Below are 18,635 nucleotides of genomic sequence, written 5' to 3'. Positions count from 1 at the left end.
TCAGATCCCCCCAAATTTGGGAAGTTTGGTAAATCTGCCCAACAGGATTTAGAAACTACACGTGTGTATGTGTGTGTTTTTACACTGTTGAGCCTGAGACAGAGAATTTTTCTTCTGCTTCCAGGGGCCAGCACTGGGGGCTGGACAACACCTCTCTTACTCTCTTTGCCCTACTCCCTCCCCACCCTCTTCAACTTGCCATCCATCCTGTGGGCTGTGCACACAGCACCCCCGACCTCCCCTCCTCCTCCTTCTTCTCTGACAGCTTTGCTCCACCAGCTCTGCACTGTGCCGGCCTTGAGAGGAGTAAGGGAGCAGAAAGAGGCACTAGAAGAGAGGATTTGCTCAACCGAGGAGAGACGGACAGGGGAGAGGGACCATGGCTGCTCTCTCTGCCTTGCTGAAGACCTGGGTTATTCTGCAGACCTTGTGCCTGGTTTTGGCTCAAGTGGTGAGTGGCACAGAAGAGCTCAAAACTTGATCGGGGCTCAAGGGTTCAGGGGGTAAGGGCCCTCGGTAAGGGTCCAGTCGGCTATGGATATCTTCAGGTGATCTTGTAGGTTTCGTGCCATCTTGGGCTGGATGAAGGGATTAAATAACCACAGCATGGAAGCGAGGATATAAGTGTGATGAGTACCCAGCTTTATAGAATGAATGTAGAAGAAAATGATTTTCAGGGGTGGAAGCTATCTTGTGGATCTTTCATGGATCACCCTTATCGTACACGGACTCTTAGGTCTTTCTAACCACGGCGCCCCCTCTTTTTTAAGGCACGGATTCATCATTACCTAGGCTACCTTTACAGGGGCCAAGAGGAGCACTATTTAACCAAGAATGATGGGATTTATTTTTTCAGTTTTTTGGGGGTGAAATCTTTGCAGCCATGCCAGATTTAAGGGGGGGAAAAGTCAGTGTGCACTGACACCGACACACAAACATTGTCCACTGAGCGTGAAAGCTGTTATTCAAACAGACACCTACACGTTATCTTCTGGACTTACAGGAGTTTTCACTTTCAAGGATCATTCTGTGTTTTGTTTTGGGGGTTTTAACACCTGAAGAATTCAAAGTGGGATTTATTCTTTTATCACTTGATGGACTGACCCTCGCAATAAAATGTTGTTCAAGACAGGCAGTAGGATGGAGAAGGAGGGGGGTGGGTTGGGTGGGGGTAAACAGTGCCAGTCTTTTAGCCCTTCCTCCCACATTCCTCCTCGATCCTTTGTGTTTACCTCCTCAAAGATGCCAGTTTTATCATGTTATTTTTGTTGCAATGCTCCATGTTAAACTCACTCGGCTTTCAGAGTTGCCCACCTTAACCTGCAGTAACCACTCCGATATTTGGTTCTATGATGGAGGGTTAGGTTATATTTCCTTATTTGGGAAAATAAAACATACATCAAATGTGTTTTCATTTTTATAAAAATCCATGAAAATTAATATCCACTATGATATTACAATATATATTTAACATCTGTTAGTTATATATTCCACAATGATACTGCATCCTGATTGTTGCTACAGGCTACTGCACAGAGTGAATTAATAAATGTTGCTGTTTGACCTTTTTTCCTCTCTGTCTGTGTTTCAGAGGGGTCCACCTGGACCTCCGGGCCCGCCAGGCCCACCCGGCCCCTCTGGCACTCCTGGGTCAGATGGCATTGATGTGAGTATCCACACAGGTTTGCCAAATAGGTTTTCCCACAAAGCTCCTCATTGTGCTGGAGAAATACCAAATCAGGAGGTGTGGCGCTGTACTGAAGTCATACCAGCAGAGAGCGCTGCAAATGAAAACACCGGCACAAAAGAGCTCTGTTCCCAGCAGAGAGAGGGGTCTTTGAGAAGAGATCCTTGCCTCAGACCCGAGTTTGGGTCACAGTAACGTGATATGTGCGAGTTACTCAAAGGGTTAACAACAGGCAAAGTTGTGTAAATGTGTTGGAAACAGAAGCTGCTGTAGAGCAGTGTGGAGATAGCATGCTTTATGGCTCAATACCAAATCAAATGTAAAAAGTCTCTTTTTTTATTAGCATTTTAGCCAAAAAACTATTTTTAAAAAGCTCTTTATCTATCAATAAACGGTGTCAGTCTAGCATGTTATTAAACCTGTCACTCTTTGCTCACTCATCCAAAGGCTTAACAGTGGGATCAAAGCCTGATAGAAAACGCAGCCAGTGTAGACACACTTCAGAGTCCATCTAAAGATTGCTTATAATGTCAACACTGGAGCAACTGATTAACATCTGCCCGTGCGCCTCTCTGTGCTCAGTACAGTATATATTTATGTGGCACATTTTTCTCATGCTGTCTCGTGAAATTTGCGACGTGATAAATCTTCCTAAATTCATTTCTATGAGGCGATGCGTAGCAATGAAAGGCATTTAGGTGATGAATATGATACAGTTGTGAACACAAAGGTGTAACCATGGCGTGTACTGTATGTTTAGTTGGGTTAACACATGCCCTTTGTCTATCTGCAGGGAGAGAAAGGGCGTCCCGGGTCACCTGGCCCACCAGTAAGTCTGTACTGTCACGGTGCCAGTTTAATTTTGCAGCAACTTTAACTTGTGATTTACTTGAACACGGTTTTTACGGTGTGGATTTTGCTGTAGGGGCAGAAGGGAGAGCCAGGAGAGCCAGGTCCTGACGGATCACCCGGGGAGAATGGCATTGATGTAAGTAAACTGTGTGCAAGAGAGAATGAAAAAAGGAGAAAAACTTTTAAAAATATTGTTTCCAGATTTTGAACTTCAATTTTGAAATGTATTTTCATAAGTTTTACAGCTTTTCCTTCAGACAAACACCTCCTCCATGGCCATTCATACGATGCCAAAGTAATTAAATGATAGATTTCTGTAATTTTGTGCATTTACTTGTTACAACTCAAGGCCAAAGAGTCATGCTGACAGGGTTTTTTCATTTACTACAGCAGCGTTTCTTTATCATGAAGAAAAAATGAGACATACTGCTGAAATTGTGCTTCTTTTTCATATATTAAGATATCCATTGATTAACTGTGTAGTTAGATTTCTCTAAATTGACAGAAAGGGTAGCTTCACTGATGTAAGAGCAAAACGGGTTGTTTGTGGCCTGCGATGTAAAATAAGTTTAACATCCCTGCACTAGAGGCTCAGTCTTGTTTGTTGTCCTATATCCTAGATGATCTTTACAACATGCTATGTTTGTGATAGCACAGTCTGAGCACCCACAGGTCAGTGTTTTGTAGCCAGGATATCAGGTTCAAAGCTACTACCAGAAGTTTTAGGACTACATTTCACAAACTCAATCCCTCTTCTTTGCTTTTAATATGTTTACCTCCATGCAACCACATCACGCTAAAATATGACTAGATAATAAAGTACGCACTACAAGTGGTCTGTAAAAAGAAACCAGAAAGCTTGATTTTGTTGTACCTCACAGATTATTCATTTTTTTATCCAGGTATCTGTTTTAACAGTGCTGAAAGGGGCTGGTTAATATTTTTTTTTTCCTACATATTTACACCAGGTTTTTCCCCAGCTTTCCACAGAGAACATGAAACCTATCGAGAGTGGAGTTTGTCCAGTTGTCATTGGAATAGATCAGGTTACATAAGAGCTTAGAATATTAGTAGGTGTTGATGACGTTAATCTGGTCTATGTACTACACATTACTTGTTTTGCTCATGTATGTTTGTTTTAACTATAAAATAAGAGGCATATTATTATTAAGGCATTGCAAGTCCTAACTACTGCCACTGTGCAGAGACAGAGACTCGTATATGACTGTGTCCTAGCTTTTTCAATTTGAGTTGCTGCTTCAGATGGAACTTGAGCATCAGTGCCAAACGGTCACATGCTAACAGAAGCACAAACACACACACACACACACACACACACACACACACACACACACACACACACACACAAAACCAGGCATTCCTCAGAGGTTAAGCCGGTAATCTGCCCCGGAATCTCAGTCTCAGGTTTGTTTCCCAATTACTTACCTGAACCAAGTCAACTTTGATTAAATGTGAGGTTAACCCTCCTGTGATGTTAATTATGTTTCATTTGTGACGGTTTTCAGTATATACTGCATAGCACATCTACCCGATTTCATTTCTTTCTGTTTGCCTCCAGGGTTTGATTGGAGCAAAGGGTGACCGAGGTCCTATCGGGAGACCTGGACCAAAGGCAAGTGTCTAAACCTTAACCTAAAAAGATTATTAGTGCAAAATCACAATTGTGCTGCAGTTCTGTGTGAAATCTGTTTGTGCTGCTGGTGGAATACTCTGAAAGGTTCAGATTTATAGAAATATAAAATCTCTGGGTAATGTTCCCTATGCCCTGTCACTGTGATGTTGAGAATGACGTCGAACTCCTGCTTGCAGGGGAAAGCGTGAGAATCGCTGTGTTGTTAAGGACTTTCTTTCATTCATCCTGGTGTGCTGTTTTCATTTCAAAAAGATATTGTCATTGTCATCTATATGTGTAATAATACCACAGTTAACCATCACAGATATGTTACTGATTTCTGTTGTTTGCAGGGTCAACCAGGTCCAACTGGTGAGCCCGGAACTCCTGTGAGTAAATCAATTTTTAACTGTCACTTTTTTTGGTTTTTGCAAACATTTTAAAAGAACTTAATATACAAAATGTCAACTCTAGTTTTCTGACAACTGCAGTTACAATGTAGCATCATAAACTGTACACAACAAACAGACACCATCACTTATTTCTTTGCATTTTACAACCCTGAGGTTTTGACTTTCCCATCCTATGAAACCATTTCTCCTTTTTGTTTTAGACAGAGAGAGTAGCAGATAGGGACTCATGACTCGGTGTGGTTAACAGGTGCATTTCTAATTCACTGTGGGAAAGCAGAATGCCAGTTCCAGGTATTAAGACACAGCCTATTCAAAGAGAAGCTGAATAGCTTACCCCTTGAAGCTTATTTATATTGCTGTGGGAAATCTTTGTAAAGCAGATATAATCTGCTTAAGTGGCCATTGCAAGCTTGCAACATTGGGCATTATATATTAATTAACTTGTGATCACATCTTGGTGTTTTTTTCCCCCTTCATGGGTTCCTGATCTTTGTTGTGGTCGTCGTGTTTTTCCGATTCTTCACATTGATTCCAATAATTTTAGCGATCTCCCTTTAGGATTTGTTTACATCTGTAATTCCGCATATGGAGGCTATGATCATCATCTTATAATGAGGAAAATTATTATTATACTCTCACTGATTCATTCAGAAAATGTGTTGGAAAAAGCAGCCAGAAATGCACAGGAGCAATCGACGAGACAAGACACAACAGTGGTTGCAGATTATGTTGCAGATTATGTACAGAAATATTTAACAGTCCACGAGGGCTGGCTTGCTTTAAGTGGTCGTGTGAGAAACTGCAGTTTTTGGCACTAAAGATTTTCAGCCTTCAGAGGTTGCTCTCCACTACTTATATGCAAAGCCAAAAGGCTTTTCATGTGGCTCCTATATATCATTCATTTCATTTTTTTCTGTTCAGTTACTCTGAGTGATGAATAAGTGATACCCAGTATTTAATATGTATTATGATTGGCACCATTTGAAACACTACCCAGTGATGGAAAGGAAACAACTCATCTCTTATATTATTTTATGAGGCAGCCATGCAATTTACTGCCAGGGACCTTCAGTCAAAATGTTTAGATAACACTTTTTTCTAATATCTCTATTTAATCTGTTATGCATGTATTCGAGAGACGTGCAATATCTGGCTTTCTAACTGATTTCTAACAGCTTACTGGATCTTAGTGTTTTAGATCCAGTAAGCAGTTTGAAACCTAGAAATTCCCTGAGAACATAACTATCAGATAGAGATTAGAATAGAATAGTTTCTTAATATACAAGTACATTCATGCAAGGCTGTATTGAAGTTCAGTGCTTGAGTAACTGTGCTCTCTGTATATTAATATAAAATGGCTAATTGGCTAACATTATCTCATAGGGCTCTCGGGATACTTAAGAAATGAGTTATGATTGACTGAATTAGGCATTCTTTTCGAGCCTGCTCAGTTCTCTAACAAACATATTGCAACACAGCTGGTTTTTTAAGGCAACCTCCTTAGTGCCTTTTAGGTCACGCATGAATGCCTGACCAGCTGTGCCTCAATTTGGGTTCAGTTTATCCAAATGTGCTGTAAGATTTCTGCAGCTGACACGAGCCTGATGCAATCCTTAATAAAGGAGTCACACTCCATATTGTCATTAGATTCAGCCATTCCACACAAGCGATCATGAAGCATCAGCTGTAGCAGTCTTTCGCCACTAGGTGGTGCTCGATGTCCATCTATTGCACATCTTTGTAAGTCCAGCGTCATTCAATGTCATGCTTGAGCACAACACTATTAGTTAATCCGTTATTTAGCGTTAACAGGCGTACTGTCTGGGGGCTGTGCCGTACACCCAGCTGTCTTACGCTCCACAGACAGGAGATCCAGCCCTGTGGGCTGTTCTTCCTCCAAGAAGGCTTACTTACTTAATTACTTTGTTTATAATTAATTCCAAGCAAAAGACACAGCAAACACAGACTGATTGTGTTCTGTGTCTTTGTTCCTGAGCGCTATTTAACCTGCACTGACACTGTACACACGCATTACTGAATTCCTGCATTTGTTTTTAATTGGCTTTTGGAAACATTAATTGATACTCTGATGGATTGGTTCCACTTGTTACACAGTAATTTAACCCCTTTGTCACTTTTGTCCACACAGGGACCTGGCCTTCCAGGACTGGCTGTAAGTAGCTTCTCTGGTATTGTGCAGTTATGCCTTCAACTCTTTAAAGTGTGGCAATAATTTGTCTCTGGTGGGATAAGTACATATCATCTTGTTTGTCACGCTCACTAACATAACTGTCCTGTATAGGGTATTCCAGGCCCAATTGGTCTCCCTGGTGAGATCGGACCAACTGGACCAAAGGTAAGGAAACTCCAGCTTCAGTTTATTATGGGGGCCTTTGTAACTTCTCAGAAGCTCTTAGTCACAATTTCTTACTCTCCTCACAAACATTTAGGGTATCCTTGGACCACCGGGACCTCCAGGACTTCCTGGACCTCCGGGCAAGCCGGTAATTGCGAGGAAAAATCGTATGAATTGTCATCTTTCTTTCTGACTCTATGTCACAAAGATCCTCGAGCTAAACACAAAACCACCTTTTGAAAAGCCTGTTTTTTAAAAAAAACCCATACACTAGTGTATCATATGTAGGTTTCCTTGTTGTTGTAGATCCATTAAGCAATTAGAAATCTGGAAAGATAGCATAAGCAACAGCCATTAACTGAAGCATTGCTTCAGACAGCAATCTCAGCATGTCAGGTGGTCTCAGTGCCTGCCACATCAGCTGATGCTCACCTGTGCATCCTATTAGCAAGTCTGATGTAGGGTATGCTATTTAAGCTGCTCCAACCGGCATAAAGTTGATGCTGTTTCTGCAAGCCGCATTGGGCCTAACATCTACTTCTACAATAGCGCCTCTATTTTATGCTATTTTCTGACTTATTCAGCGTCACATTCTCTATTGTTGGTGTCTGCTCTGGTCTTGCTGCTACGCTATATGCTGTTAGGCCTCCTTAGCATGTGTGGTGAGGTTCCAAATATAAATAGTGCAGATGGAACAATTAGCCTGATATTAGTAAATGTTGCATTAACATAAAAATAATACCTGTTTGAACATGAAATATTTTATAATTGTATTGTTTACTTGCAGAACAGTTCATGGCGCTCTAGAGGACAAACATTCACAATGCCACTGCCTCATCGCAATTCCATTACACATAAGCACTAAAGCGCTGCTTGAATGTACTCAAAGTTAATCCACAGAAAGGATGTCACAGTAAACAATACATGAAGGCACTGAGACTGGTGAGATCGGCTTTAAAAACTTAATAAATAAGCTACCGGGAGTTCATTAGGCTTAATCAGGCGTACATTTTCATCAGTCTAATTGTTGCTGACTGAAATGACTGAATGAGATCACAGGCAAGGACATACTGCTGATGCCATGCTTAATGCGTGCTCTATCCAGCACACAGTTAATGTTGGCGTGTGTGTTTTTAATGCGCCGAATGGTAACAAAACACCAAGCGCAGCCAGAGATGACTGCTGCTTGAACAAGTCCCAACAGACACTAAGTGGTGATGCACTAAAAACAGTTTTAAGAGGTATGCTTTTAAGTCATTTTCCAGCGGCGTATGAACTCTCCTGTGTGCATCTCTCTGATTCCAAGAAGGGGAGGGGGGTGCTTCATTGAGAGTGATGTTCCCAGCCCAGGGGAGTGTATTTGTTTAGCTTTAGTGCTGTCCTAGGGTAAATAAACCCCCATTAGATCAGTGGGCTGTCTCATCTGGCTGTTGCAGAAATACATCAGCACCTGTAGAGATACTTTAACTTTCTAACTCAATCTATAAACAGAGAGGGGGGGAAATGGAGGAAGAAATAGATGGAGTGAAAGAGGGAGAGAGTGCTGGCTCAGCTTGGGAGGGTGGTAGACGCAACTGACTGCCAACTATGACTGGGTGACTTTGCTCATCCATGTATCTGTCTGTCTGCTTAGGGTCCTCCAGGCAAGTTTATTGTTGGAGAAGAGGGTAGTGCAGATTTCGAGGTAAGATCTAAGGATTCCTCCTCTCTTGCAAATCTATTCTGACACAACTTCACATTTTATAACCCATACACTGCATATCCTTCTCACTATCTTTTCCCAGTGTCCTCTCAACTGCCCAGCAGGACCTAAAGGCCCACAGGGACTGCAGGGAGTCAAGGTGAGTAATCTGTCTGTTTCAGGCATCAGTGATCGTTTCGCATTACCAAATTATTATGACACCATCCTGCCTAATTGTTTCCCCTCTAGGGACACAAAGGACGTGCCGGTGCTCTCGGAGATCCTGGCAGCATTGGAAGACCGGTGAGCTGCTACAATCTCCGCTTGAGAGGATATGCGCGTGCACTCAGACACCCATACGTGTACATGCCGTACAGTTGCTTTTGCACACTCACCCACCGTACAGGACCAAGGGGAGGCGAGGATTAGCTCTAATGAAGCCCCCTGAGGCACATGACTGGCATTAATCTGGCTGCGATTAGTCATGCCTGGCCCTGGCTCTGGAGTCAGCACGCAGCAAGCCAGATGAAAGGGGTGGTGAGGAGCCAGGTACATGAAGAGTTGGATGAGAGAGTCAGGGTTAGCGCGGGCCTCTCACCTCGCTGTATTAAGCAGAGCTAATGAGCATACTGTGGGCTCCAAGGGAGCGGCTAGCCAAGCCCCAGGAATTAGCCTCTGATCTTCCCACACAAGGAGCTTTCTGGCAGCGCTTGCTTTAGATGCTCAAAACACTCAACGCATCAAGCAAGCGCTCCTCCGAGGCTGACCAGTATTTTAAAGGAGCTGCCTGGCTCTCTTTTCTTCTAAAACACAATGAAAGCTGTTTACATCCTCACCAGTTGTTTAAATGGATACCAACAGGGTTTGCTGTATCACTGATGCCCACGTGATGTCAAAGATGGAGTAATCTTTCTTTTTATCTTTAAAGTGCGAAAAAAAAAAAAACAAGAACTTAATGAACCTGCTGAGGATGGCGAGCAAGATTCTGGAAACCCAGCAAAAATAATATTTCTTTATTGGCATATAAACAAATGGTTTGAAGTGTCCAGTTCAGGGGTCGCATCATTAAAAGGGCAGGCTAATAGACTGCTCAGGCTAAACTGAGTGTTGATGAAAAGTGTGTAACTTCAGCAGGGAAACAATTAGGCCAGCTTAGCTTATTGTTGAGCTGAGCATCTAGCTGGGCACTAGAGTTCCTAAATCCTCCCAGTAACGCGAAAATCTCCCTGATTATGTTTGTTTAATCCGTGGCCTTCTGGATATGCAAAAACAAGTCGTGCTTTCGGGGAGTAACAATTGGCGCTTTGACTATTATTCCCGGTTTGCCCAAGATTTCAGTCTTTATGCTAAGCTTATCCCGACTTATCCCGGCACGAGAGCGCCATCGAGTCTTCGTTTCCGCCCCTTTAACAGTCAGCAAACCCATTATGCGCTGATTGAACTGCTTCAGGTGCTGAAGACCACCAGAGGATGGTGTGAGCAGGCTGCAGATCATCGATAGGCCTCAAAACCACTCACACACCAAACATGCAGACATCAGAAATGGGTTTCAATGAGATTTTTTGGTAAATGTTTGCAAGTCAAACATATAGAGACAAAACTAAATGAAATCTGTGGCTTGATTAAACGTTTTTCAAGGTTTCGCAATTGCTTCCAGGCACATATGCCACAGGGCGAAGCACATACTTATTATTATTAATAATCTTTTTTTTTGTTCTTCATCAGGGCCCCAAGGGAGAAGTTGGCATCTCTGGGGAGCAGGGCATCCCAGGACCTTCAGTATGATGATAATTGAATATTTATAATTTTCATATTATAATCTACATAGTATCATCTCAAATAGCCATTTCTTGTGGACAACGGTGTCTGTCTTACCATAGTTTGCCTCTCTTCTAAGGGTCCCATGGGTCTGAGTGGTTATCCAGGAATGATGGGGCCCAAAGGAGAACCAGTGAGTACTACACTCAGTTTATCACATATAAAAAGCATATTGGCTTTTTGTTTTTCTCCCTCTTTCTCTCTCTCTGAGTACTGCTCTCATTCTTAGATGAGCACAAGGAGGCACAGCCAGACTTGCCCCCACTCTACAAACATCATCCATTACCAGCAATGGGGACATATGGAAATGATGCTAACACAAATCTCTCTCCCTCTCTAATGAGTTGGGGTTGTCTGGGTCCACGGTGCCTCCATCTGTAGTTAATGATCCGCTGTAGCCATCCGTCTTACTGTTAACATTAGCCACGTTAGCCAAGTTAGCACCCCGGCTTAGTGCCAAAGCAAGAGTGCCTGGCTCTCTGTGTAGCTCCCATTAAAGAAGTGAGTTAAGCTCTAATTATCCCTTTATCACAATGAGTGGTAGGCTACCGCGACTTAGCTCCCTCTCTGATCCGAACAGATTGATGGCACTTTGTTGTTTTCCCTCAGGGCCCTGGTGGGTACAAGGGCATCGGCGGACCAGTAGGACCTCCTGGGCCACCTGTAAGAACGCACACACTTAAAGACACACAAATACAAATTCAGCTACTCATATAAAGAGGTATATTCACACACTGAATGCACTAAGGCAACTGTGAGTCTGCTCTTTTCTTTTCAGGGTGAAGAAGGACCTCGTGGACCACCTGGAGAGCCAGGCGATAAAGGAGACAAAGTGGGTGACTCTTGTAGTGGTTTCCCTGAAAGTTCTTTTTTTTTTGTCAAGGCAGTGGTGTGTGTAAAAAAAAAAAAAAGAACCTATTTCAGAGCTTGAATGGAGGCAGCGATACTGATGTGTGCCGTGGCTCTACTGAGGCTGATTTCTTTATCTTCTGCAGGGCAGCCGAGGTATCCAAGGCCCACAGGGTGCAGTTGGCAAAAAGGGAGAGAATGTGAGTGAACGCACTTTTGTTTTTTCAGGCCACAGTTGTGGAGGTGCTTGGCAAGGTGTGCCAAATGAAGTCCACTGACTCATCTGCCTGCTTTTTCAGGGTCTGCCGGGTATTGATGGGAAAGATGGCACACCTGGCATTCCTGGAATCAAGGTAAGTGTGTGCCAGCAGTGATAATGATGAGTAACTTCAATCGGAGGTGAACAAAACAAAAACATTAATTTATTCTTCTTCTGCTCTCATTTATGCAGGGTGGCCCCGGTCAGGCTGGGATGCCCGGTCCTCCTGGTCCTCAGGGAGCAGCGGTGAGTGATCATTCGACGGGGGCGTGCGTGTTTTGTCGGAGAACTGTTCGACAACGCCGCCAAAAAAAAAAGCACATGCAAATAAACAGTCATTGTCACTCAGACCACGTAGAAGCGCAATCTGTTCTTCTCTTGAATTCAACAAAGCCAGAACACAGACAAGGGAAACCAGCTTGAAGCGGTGTGTAAAATTTCGGCGTGTTTTGTTTTCTGGGCAGTCATCCAGGTTAACAGTGACCCCGTGACCCATGCTGCTTTAGAATAAAAAGCACCTTGAAAATAGCATTCTCTCTTCAACCGCAAGCAATTTATCACAATCAGACCAGTGGGTAGACATAAGTGTGTGTTTGTGCGCGCGCCGTTCTGACTAACGGGTAATGGAGCATGAGATGTGCACTGCATGAGATGCTGCGCGGTCACTGCAGTGACACTAACACTCCCTAAAACTCATACACTGCAACTTAGCCTGCTTTATGTCAAACTGTGATACAGCAACCACACACACACACACACACACACACACACACACATAACATCACTGCAAGGTCTACAACTGTGGCAATCACACCACAAGCCTATTTTTACCATTATCATTATATCAAACTGCATTATTACTGCCAACTGCCGACGCCTACGTAGCCATGTGCATTTCACGCTTGCGTTCCTGAAACGTGTCTGATGTGCAGATATGTAGCTTTGATTAGGACTGTTTTCAGCATTGTTTATTCCATCTTCAGGGATTACCTGGCAGCCCAGGAGCTAAAGGTGGACCTGGAGCAAAGGTATGCCTTCTACATGTTCATACTGCAAGTTTGAGATAATGCAGCCCGGGGTATGTACATGAATTCCCTGTGAGCCAAAGCTTAGGCTTCAGACTCCTCTAAACACCAAGTTTCCAGACAGTGCTTCCACTCTCGTCTCCATATGTCAGTGAGAGTGGATATTGCTAACATTGCCATTTTAGACACACAGCTCTGGCAGTGAGAAGAGAAGCCCCAGCCACCTGCTTTTTAAACCTTTTGTCTGAGAGATGCGTAAAGGGAGGGGAACTACAACAACTTGTTTCAGACTCTTGATGAACTAAGAAGATTTAACATCCCCCGCCCCCCCTCTATGTTGGACTGTGAATCGTGTACATTTTCTCTAATAGAGTCCATGAATAAAAATGATGTGGAAATGAGCATAACAGGTTTTCATGTTCTTGTAATGTGTGTAATGTGTGCCTTTCTTTTAATATTCTTCTTATAATATTCTTTTTCTAGGGGGAACCTGGACCTAGAGGTCATGTTGGCTTGCCTGGGCCCTCTGGACCTTTGGTAAATATATGATTGTTTCTCTTCTTTGTGGTCAACTTCAATTTCAGGGTTTTTTTAATATAGCACCAAATCGCAACAACAGGCACCTCAACAGTCTTTATATTGTAATATAAAGACTGTGGTAATAGATAACAATCAGATGACTCCCTATGAGCAAGCGCTTGGCAACAGAGGAAATGAAAAGTAAGGATCTGGTTAGTGTCTACCCAGATGCTTACTCTGGATGGCATTCATAGCAAAGTAGAAAAACCGTTAAAAGCTATAGCATATAGTGAATAATTGTACTTTCTCCCTTTCTCAGGGTGAGCCTGGTATTCCTGGTGAGCCTGGTATGCAAGGAATCCCTGGACCTAAGGTACAAACCTGAATATCACAATAAAACACTAGCGGCAGCTGCTGCTTACTCACCTCACCTGATGTCCGCAGGGCGACAGAGGGGAGCGAGGACCAGTTGGGCCACAGGGAGCAGCCGGCAAGCCTGTAAGCTGCACCGTGTCTTTTTCAGACATCATAACGCGTTCTCTACTTCAAACACATCATGCAGCAGAGCTTCTGTTTTCCCCTCACAGGGAAGCAAAGGAGAGAGAGGGCCCATCGGTGTGCCTGGCGCCCAGGGTCTCAGTGGAACAAAGGGAGACAAGGTCTGTGGACTTTGTGATAATGCAGTTACACAAAGCTGCATATTGGGGGCAGTGTTTGCTCACTAATAGAACGCGAACCCCCCACAGTGAAACCCTTGAATGAGTGAAGCAATATAAATGATAATCTAGGCATAATCATGTTCCTTGTTTTAGAAATGAGGCAACATCTTTCTTAGTTTGTGGTCTCTGGTGTCGCTGGTTTCAATCAGTACTGAATCCTTGTTTTTCTGAGGATAATCCAGTTTACATTTGTCCACATTTACATTTACTCCGTCTCTCCTGCCAGGGCTTCCAAGGAAAAGTCGGGTCAAAGGGGGGCATTGTGAGTAGCACCTCTTTTAAACTGCACCACTGGCTCCGTACTTAAGAATACTTTCAAGAGCCTTTTTCATTCCCCTTATTCTTCGTTACCTCTCTGTCGCTTTTAGGGTGACCCCGGAGTCGAGGGATTGGCTGGCGAAAAAGGCGAAAAGGTAAAAACGTGGACATTTGTTCCAGCACAGACTTAAGCTGCTTTAAAGTAGTTGGTGGTTTTTGTTGCCATAAGGACCACAAAAAGTTTCCAAGTTTGAAAAGAAAAAGGAAATAAATAAATGCAACTTTTAGGCTTTAGATTAAAAAAAAAAGGTTTAAACATTCGGTTCTGGAGGCATCAAAGCAGAGAGTTATATACAAGAAAATGTTGGAAGCATTACCAAAGTTAAGAAGAAGAAGAGGATGTCTGTTTTTTTCAAATTTGCATACAAATCCCCATTATAATCCAGATGGCAAATAAGCTATTTACATGACAGTGAGGCAATGATGCACATTTGGGTCTTTGAAGCTGCATTTTTAGATGTTCATTTACAATATTCATCCTTGAATTATTGCTCAGTGAGTGTCTCCGAGGCGCAAATGATGGATGGAAATGATGAATGGGGAAAATGACTTTCTGTCTTTGCTGTGACAGGGTTTGTCTGGCGAACCTGGGCCCAAAGGACAGGTGAGAGTTACAACGAGTAGAAATCTGACTGCAGGGATGGACTTGTTTTGCTTTATTCTTTCCTTAGTCATATCCACCTTTCTATAAATCAACCCTGACCTTTAACTCTGTAACCCAAAGCCTATGGCATTAATTATAAGAGTTAATTCTCATTATTCATGATGTGTTGGGCCTCACTGGGTTGATTCTCTTTTTTCTTCACAGCAAGGAATCAGGGGTGACACTGGACACAATGGACCCACTGGAGATCCTGGCAAACCAGGAGACCAGGGACCACTGGGGCTGCCCGGTCCTAGGGGGCTTAATGGAGAACGAGGAGTACCCGGTATGCCGGGCATTCAGGGACCAGCAGTGAGTCCAGTTCCACTCTTAATCACAGACACATACAGACAGAACACCAATCAGTGTTTAGTCAGTGCTCAGTGTTCTCCTCCTCTCTCCAGGGACGTGATGCATCTGACCAGCATATTGTTGAGGTTGTGCTGAAGATGATGCAGGGTGAGCATCTAGACCTGCTTTAATCTCCTGAGGAAACATCAAAGATCAGTTAATCAAAATGATGATGTCCTCTCTTCCGTTACAGAGAGGCTAGCGGCCGTGGCAGTAAGCGCCAAGAGGGCTGTGCTTGGTGGTGCAGGTGTAATGGGGTCTCCCGGACCGCCTGGACCTCCAGGGGCATCTGGGCCTCAGGGACCACATGGCTTACCTGGTGCCCGCGGCATCCCCGGCATTATTGGAGCACCTGGGCAAATTGGAAACACAGGGCTTAAGGGTAAAACTAAACATTAGTACTTTTGCATATTGGAATATCTGAAGTTGAACTTCTCAGGCATTAAATGTGTTTTTTTTCTTTCATCTACCTCAGGAAAAAGAGGTCCAAAGGGAGTGAGAGGTGATCCAGGTAGACCTCACTCAGGTCCACCAGGAGCTCCAGGAATACAAGGTAAGACCTGAAGCCTTCTAAATGAACCTGTAAGGTAAGATTTTGTGCATATTCCTAGGCAATTCAGTTCAATTTGATTCAATTCAGTTTATTTCATGACGTTTTAACAAACACTGTCAGCTCAGGGCACTTTATATTATAGGGTTAAAGACCCTCCAATAATACAGAGAAAACCCTGGCAATCAGACAACCCACCATGAACATGCACTTGGCGACAGTGGGGAGGAAAAACACACTTTTATAAGGAGTTAAGTTGTGTTAAGTTGATGTAAATTACATGATATCACAGGATCTGTCAAATCGGTGTAATTCCACCTCCATCATGGCTGGGCCTCAGCAGAATGCCACTAAAAACTGTGCAAATCACACAGTACTCACTGTCACTGCAATCTGAGGGCAGAACCACAAAATCTAGTGACATTGCCACCTAAAACTTTCTTATAAAAAACAAAACAAAAAACTTCTTGTTTACAGCATACTCTCATGTTCAAGTTTTAAGATGCAAATGGGAGTGCCAGAGGGATGGAGAATTTTTGAATAGTAATATTCTGGTGACTGGGCCAAAAGTCAACACAGCTGCTGCATAAACGTAACTTACAATGGATTCACTTGTGAAATCAAGAAATTTTAAGATTTTGGACAGCCTTTAAAAAAAGTGCAGTGTGCGTGTGACACAGCAATACAATCAAATGCAGTAAAGTCAGAACCTGTGTATGAGCTCAAATGTGTCTCTTCATCCCTTCACATGGATTTTGTTGGTCTCTAAAGAAGCAGAGAAGCTTCAGTGGACATTTAAGTCACATGTACATCAACGTGTACTCACAAAGTGTGTCTCAATTGCACTTCGCCTACATTCAACCTAGCTTTTATACCTCAGTTGTGTAACAATCTTTTCTTGGGGCACTGTAGTAGTCCTTCCACAAAGTTTTTTTCATGAACACAGATAAGAAGAGGAAGAAGAAAGGTACTGCAAGCAACTGAAGGACCTAGCATTACTGCTCTCTCCACAGGAGAGCCTGCTGAAAGGCATTTTAAAGGCATCATTAACTCCAGTAATTTAACAGATGCTCTTGAATGAGAATGTAATAGGCTTGCAACAGCACACGCTAATTCAAATACAGGGAAACACACTCACACTTCTGTGTGCACACATGCACACAACTTAAATATATGCATGCATACAGTACACACATGTAATCCAAGTCCAGAATGGGGTTTCCAACCCTTAGAATGAAATTTGGTGCAGTTAATCTTTTTGACCCCTGGAAATCAGTTAAATCCCATTTGATGTTAAACTCTGTCACTCTGCAGGCCCCCCTGGTATCGATGGAGTGGCTCGGGACGGTAGGCCCGGAGAGAGAGGACCTCAGGGAACACCTGGAGAGGCCGGTCGCCCCGGTAAGTCGGGCCCGCCGGGTCTCCTGGGATTCTGCGAGGCAGCGATGTGCCTGGCCGCGTCTGCTTACACCTCACCAAGACTACAGGAGGCGGGAACGATCAAAGGACCCAATGTTTAGAGGCCCCGTCTCCCCATAAGCAGATCACAGCACCTGGGAGAGAGGGAGCAAGGCAAGGAAAAAAAAAAAAGGCGAGAGACCACTCTTCTCAACATCAAGAACGAGAGGTGGGGGGGGACAATAATAGTACATTGACTGCATGTGTAGCCCCCCCCACCGCTCCTTCCTAGAACTGACAACCTGAAGTTTTGACTGGTGGGACATCATGATCTTAATCCTCCACATCACCATGACAACAGCAGCTCACAGCCACCCACCTCCGTCTGAAATCTCAAGTGTTTTTTTTTGGATGTCGGTGTCAGCGCCGTCCAAATATCCCAGTCCTGCTCAAGCAGTGAAAGAGGAACAGATTTTATATTACATCTCTCTTTTTTTTTTTTGGTCTCTCACCAAGTCAAAGCATCTATGAGCTGAAAGAAGCTAAACCAAATGTGGTGAAGGATGCTTTTTTCCTTGTTTGGTCACTTTAAATGTTTGTTTTTTTCCATATGCAATATTTTGTCAGAGGAATGTTTTGAAGTTTTAACACCCTGCCTCTTTTCCAACATCACACCCGTTGCCTTAAACGTGTACCCCGAAAACCTGACTAATAAATGATTGCAGCCCCAGTTTCCACTCAGTACTGTACCGCATTGTAAAATGTAGTCTTTTTCATTTGTAGGCTTGAGTGAGATCCCTGATTTACCTCATGTGTACACTGCCCTCCCTTCCCAATCCCCCGCTTTCAACCCAAGTCTCGTTTTAGAAACTAACAACTAGCTTTATCTCTTCTTCTTGTTGCCTGGCAACAGCATATCCCGATGGGCACTCCCATCTCCCACAATGCAGTGCTGTAAATCTTTGTAAATGTGTGTTGATTATTATGTAGAGGAAAAGGAATGGGTTACGATATGCACCAACAAAAATCCTGTGTTAATGAAATCAGTGAGTAATAAGGAGTTCCTACAGAAATAATGACTCCTCCTCAGAGCAAATCAGTTAACGGTCCTAATGTGCTTTCTGTGCCACTGTCAACTTTCCATGGGAGGTCAGTGCTTTAACGACAACTTATTTTCATCAAAAGAAGCTATTTATTGTTCTTTATATATAATCATCTGTAAAAAAAATAAATAAAGTTGTTTGCTGGCTGTTCAGGCAATCCTAGACTAATAAAGAGGAACCTTTTCTAAGAGCCAATGTTCTTCTGTATCATGTTGGGAATGGAAAATGATCTATTTCAATTCGTTTTTCTTGATATTTGTCCTCCTCCAAATCTTTAAGAGCACCCATGTATGCATGTAAATACACTCCCATGCGTCCTAAGCTGCATATGTTCAGCATCTTTTAATAATCTTGCACTACCGAGGCAAAAAGTTGCAACCATTCAGCACTACTAGACTGCGCACATCAGATTCAAAATTGCTCAAGGGCAGCATTTGCAACTGACAGGTCAGTTGCTTTTG

General features: G+C 43.2%; 1 protein-coding gene across 1 annotated transcript; it reads left to right on the top strand.

Annotated features, from left to right (window-relative positions):
- Positions 1-213: 213 nt before the first annotated feature.
- Positions 214-17,587, top strand: col9a2 (procollagen, type IX, alpha 2). Its single transcript, XM_005728847.1, has 32 exons — positions 214-451; positions 1,592-1,666; positions 2,481-2,516; positions 2,613-2,675; positions 4,119-4,172; positions 4,526-4,561; positions 6,735-6,758; positions 6,888-6,941; positions 7,036-7,089; positions 8,575-8,625; positions 8,726-8,782; positions 8,872-8,925; positions 10,348-10,401; positions 10,520-10,573; positions 11,050-11,103; positions 11,219-11,272; positions 11,436-11,489; positions 11,589-11,642; positions 11,741-11,794; positions 12,532-12,576; positions 13,057-13,110; positions 13,412-13,465; positions 13,537-13,590; positions 13,680-13,751; positions 14,038-14,073; positions 14,180-14,224; positions 14,701-14,733; positions 14,938-15,084; positions 15,177-15,231; positions 15,317-15,505; positions 15,599-15,676; positions 16,988-17,587. Exons 1-32 carry the CDS (start codon positions 380-382, stop codon positions 17,191-17,193), a joined length of 2,076 nt encoding a protein of 691 aa, XP_005728904.1. The 5' UTR covers positions 214-379; the 3' UTR covers positions 17,194-17,587.
- Positions 17,588-18,635: the final 1,048 nt, after the last annotated feature.

The sequence above is a fragment of the Pundamilia nyererei genome, unplaced genomic scaffold (assembly GCF_000239375.1).
Source record: "Pundamilia nyererei isolate P.nyererei 1_Seehausen unplaced genomic scaffold, PunNye1.0 scaffold00030, whole genome shotgun sequence".
NCBI classification, from domain to species: Eukaryota; Metazoa; Chordata; class Actinopteri; order Cichliformes; family Cichlidae; genus Pundamilia; species Pundamilia nyererei.
The sequence above is the reverse complement of the archived record's forward strand: the minus strand, read 5'-3'. Positions and strand labels throughout refer to the sequence as shown.

Bases quoted from the DNA above. Each gene is read 5' to 3' on its own strand.
- col9a2 (XM_005728847.1), top strand. From the start codon at position 380: ATGGCTGCTCTCTCTGCCTTGCTGAAGACCTGGGTTATTCTGCAGACC. The intron at 1,667-2,480 runs GTGAGTATCCAC...GTCTATCTGCAG, and splicing joins CTGGGTCAGATGGCATTGAT to GGAGAGAAAGGGCGTCCCGG. The intron at 15,232-15,316 runs GTGAGCATCTAG...CTTCCGTTACAG, and splicing joins TGTGCTGAAGATGATGCAGG to AGAGGCTAGCGGCCGTGGCA.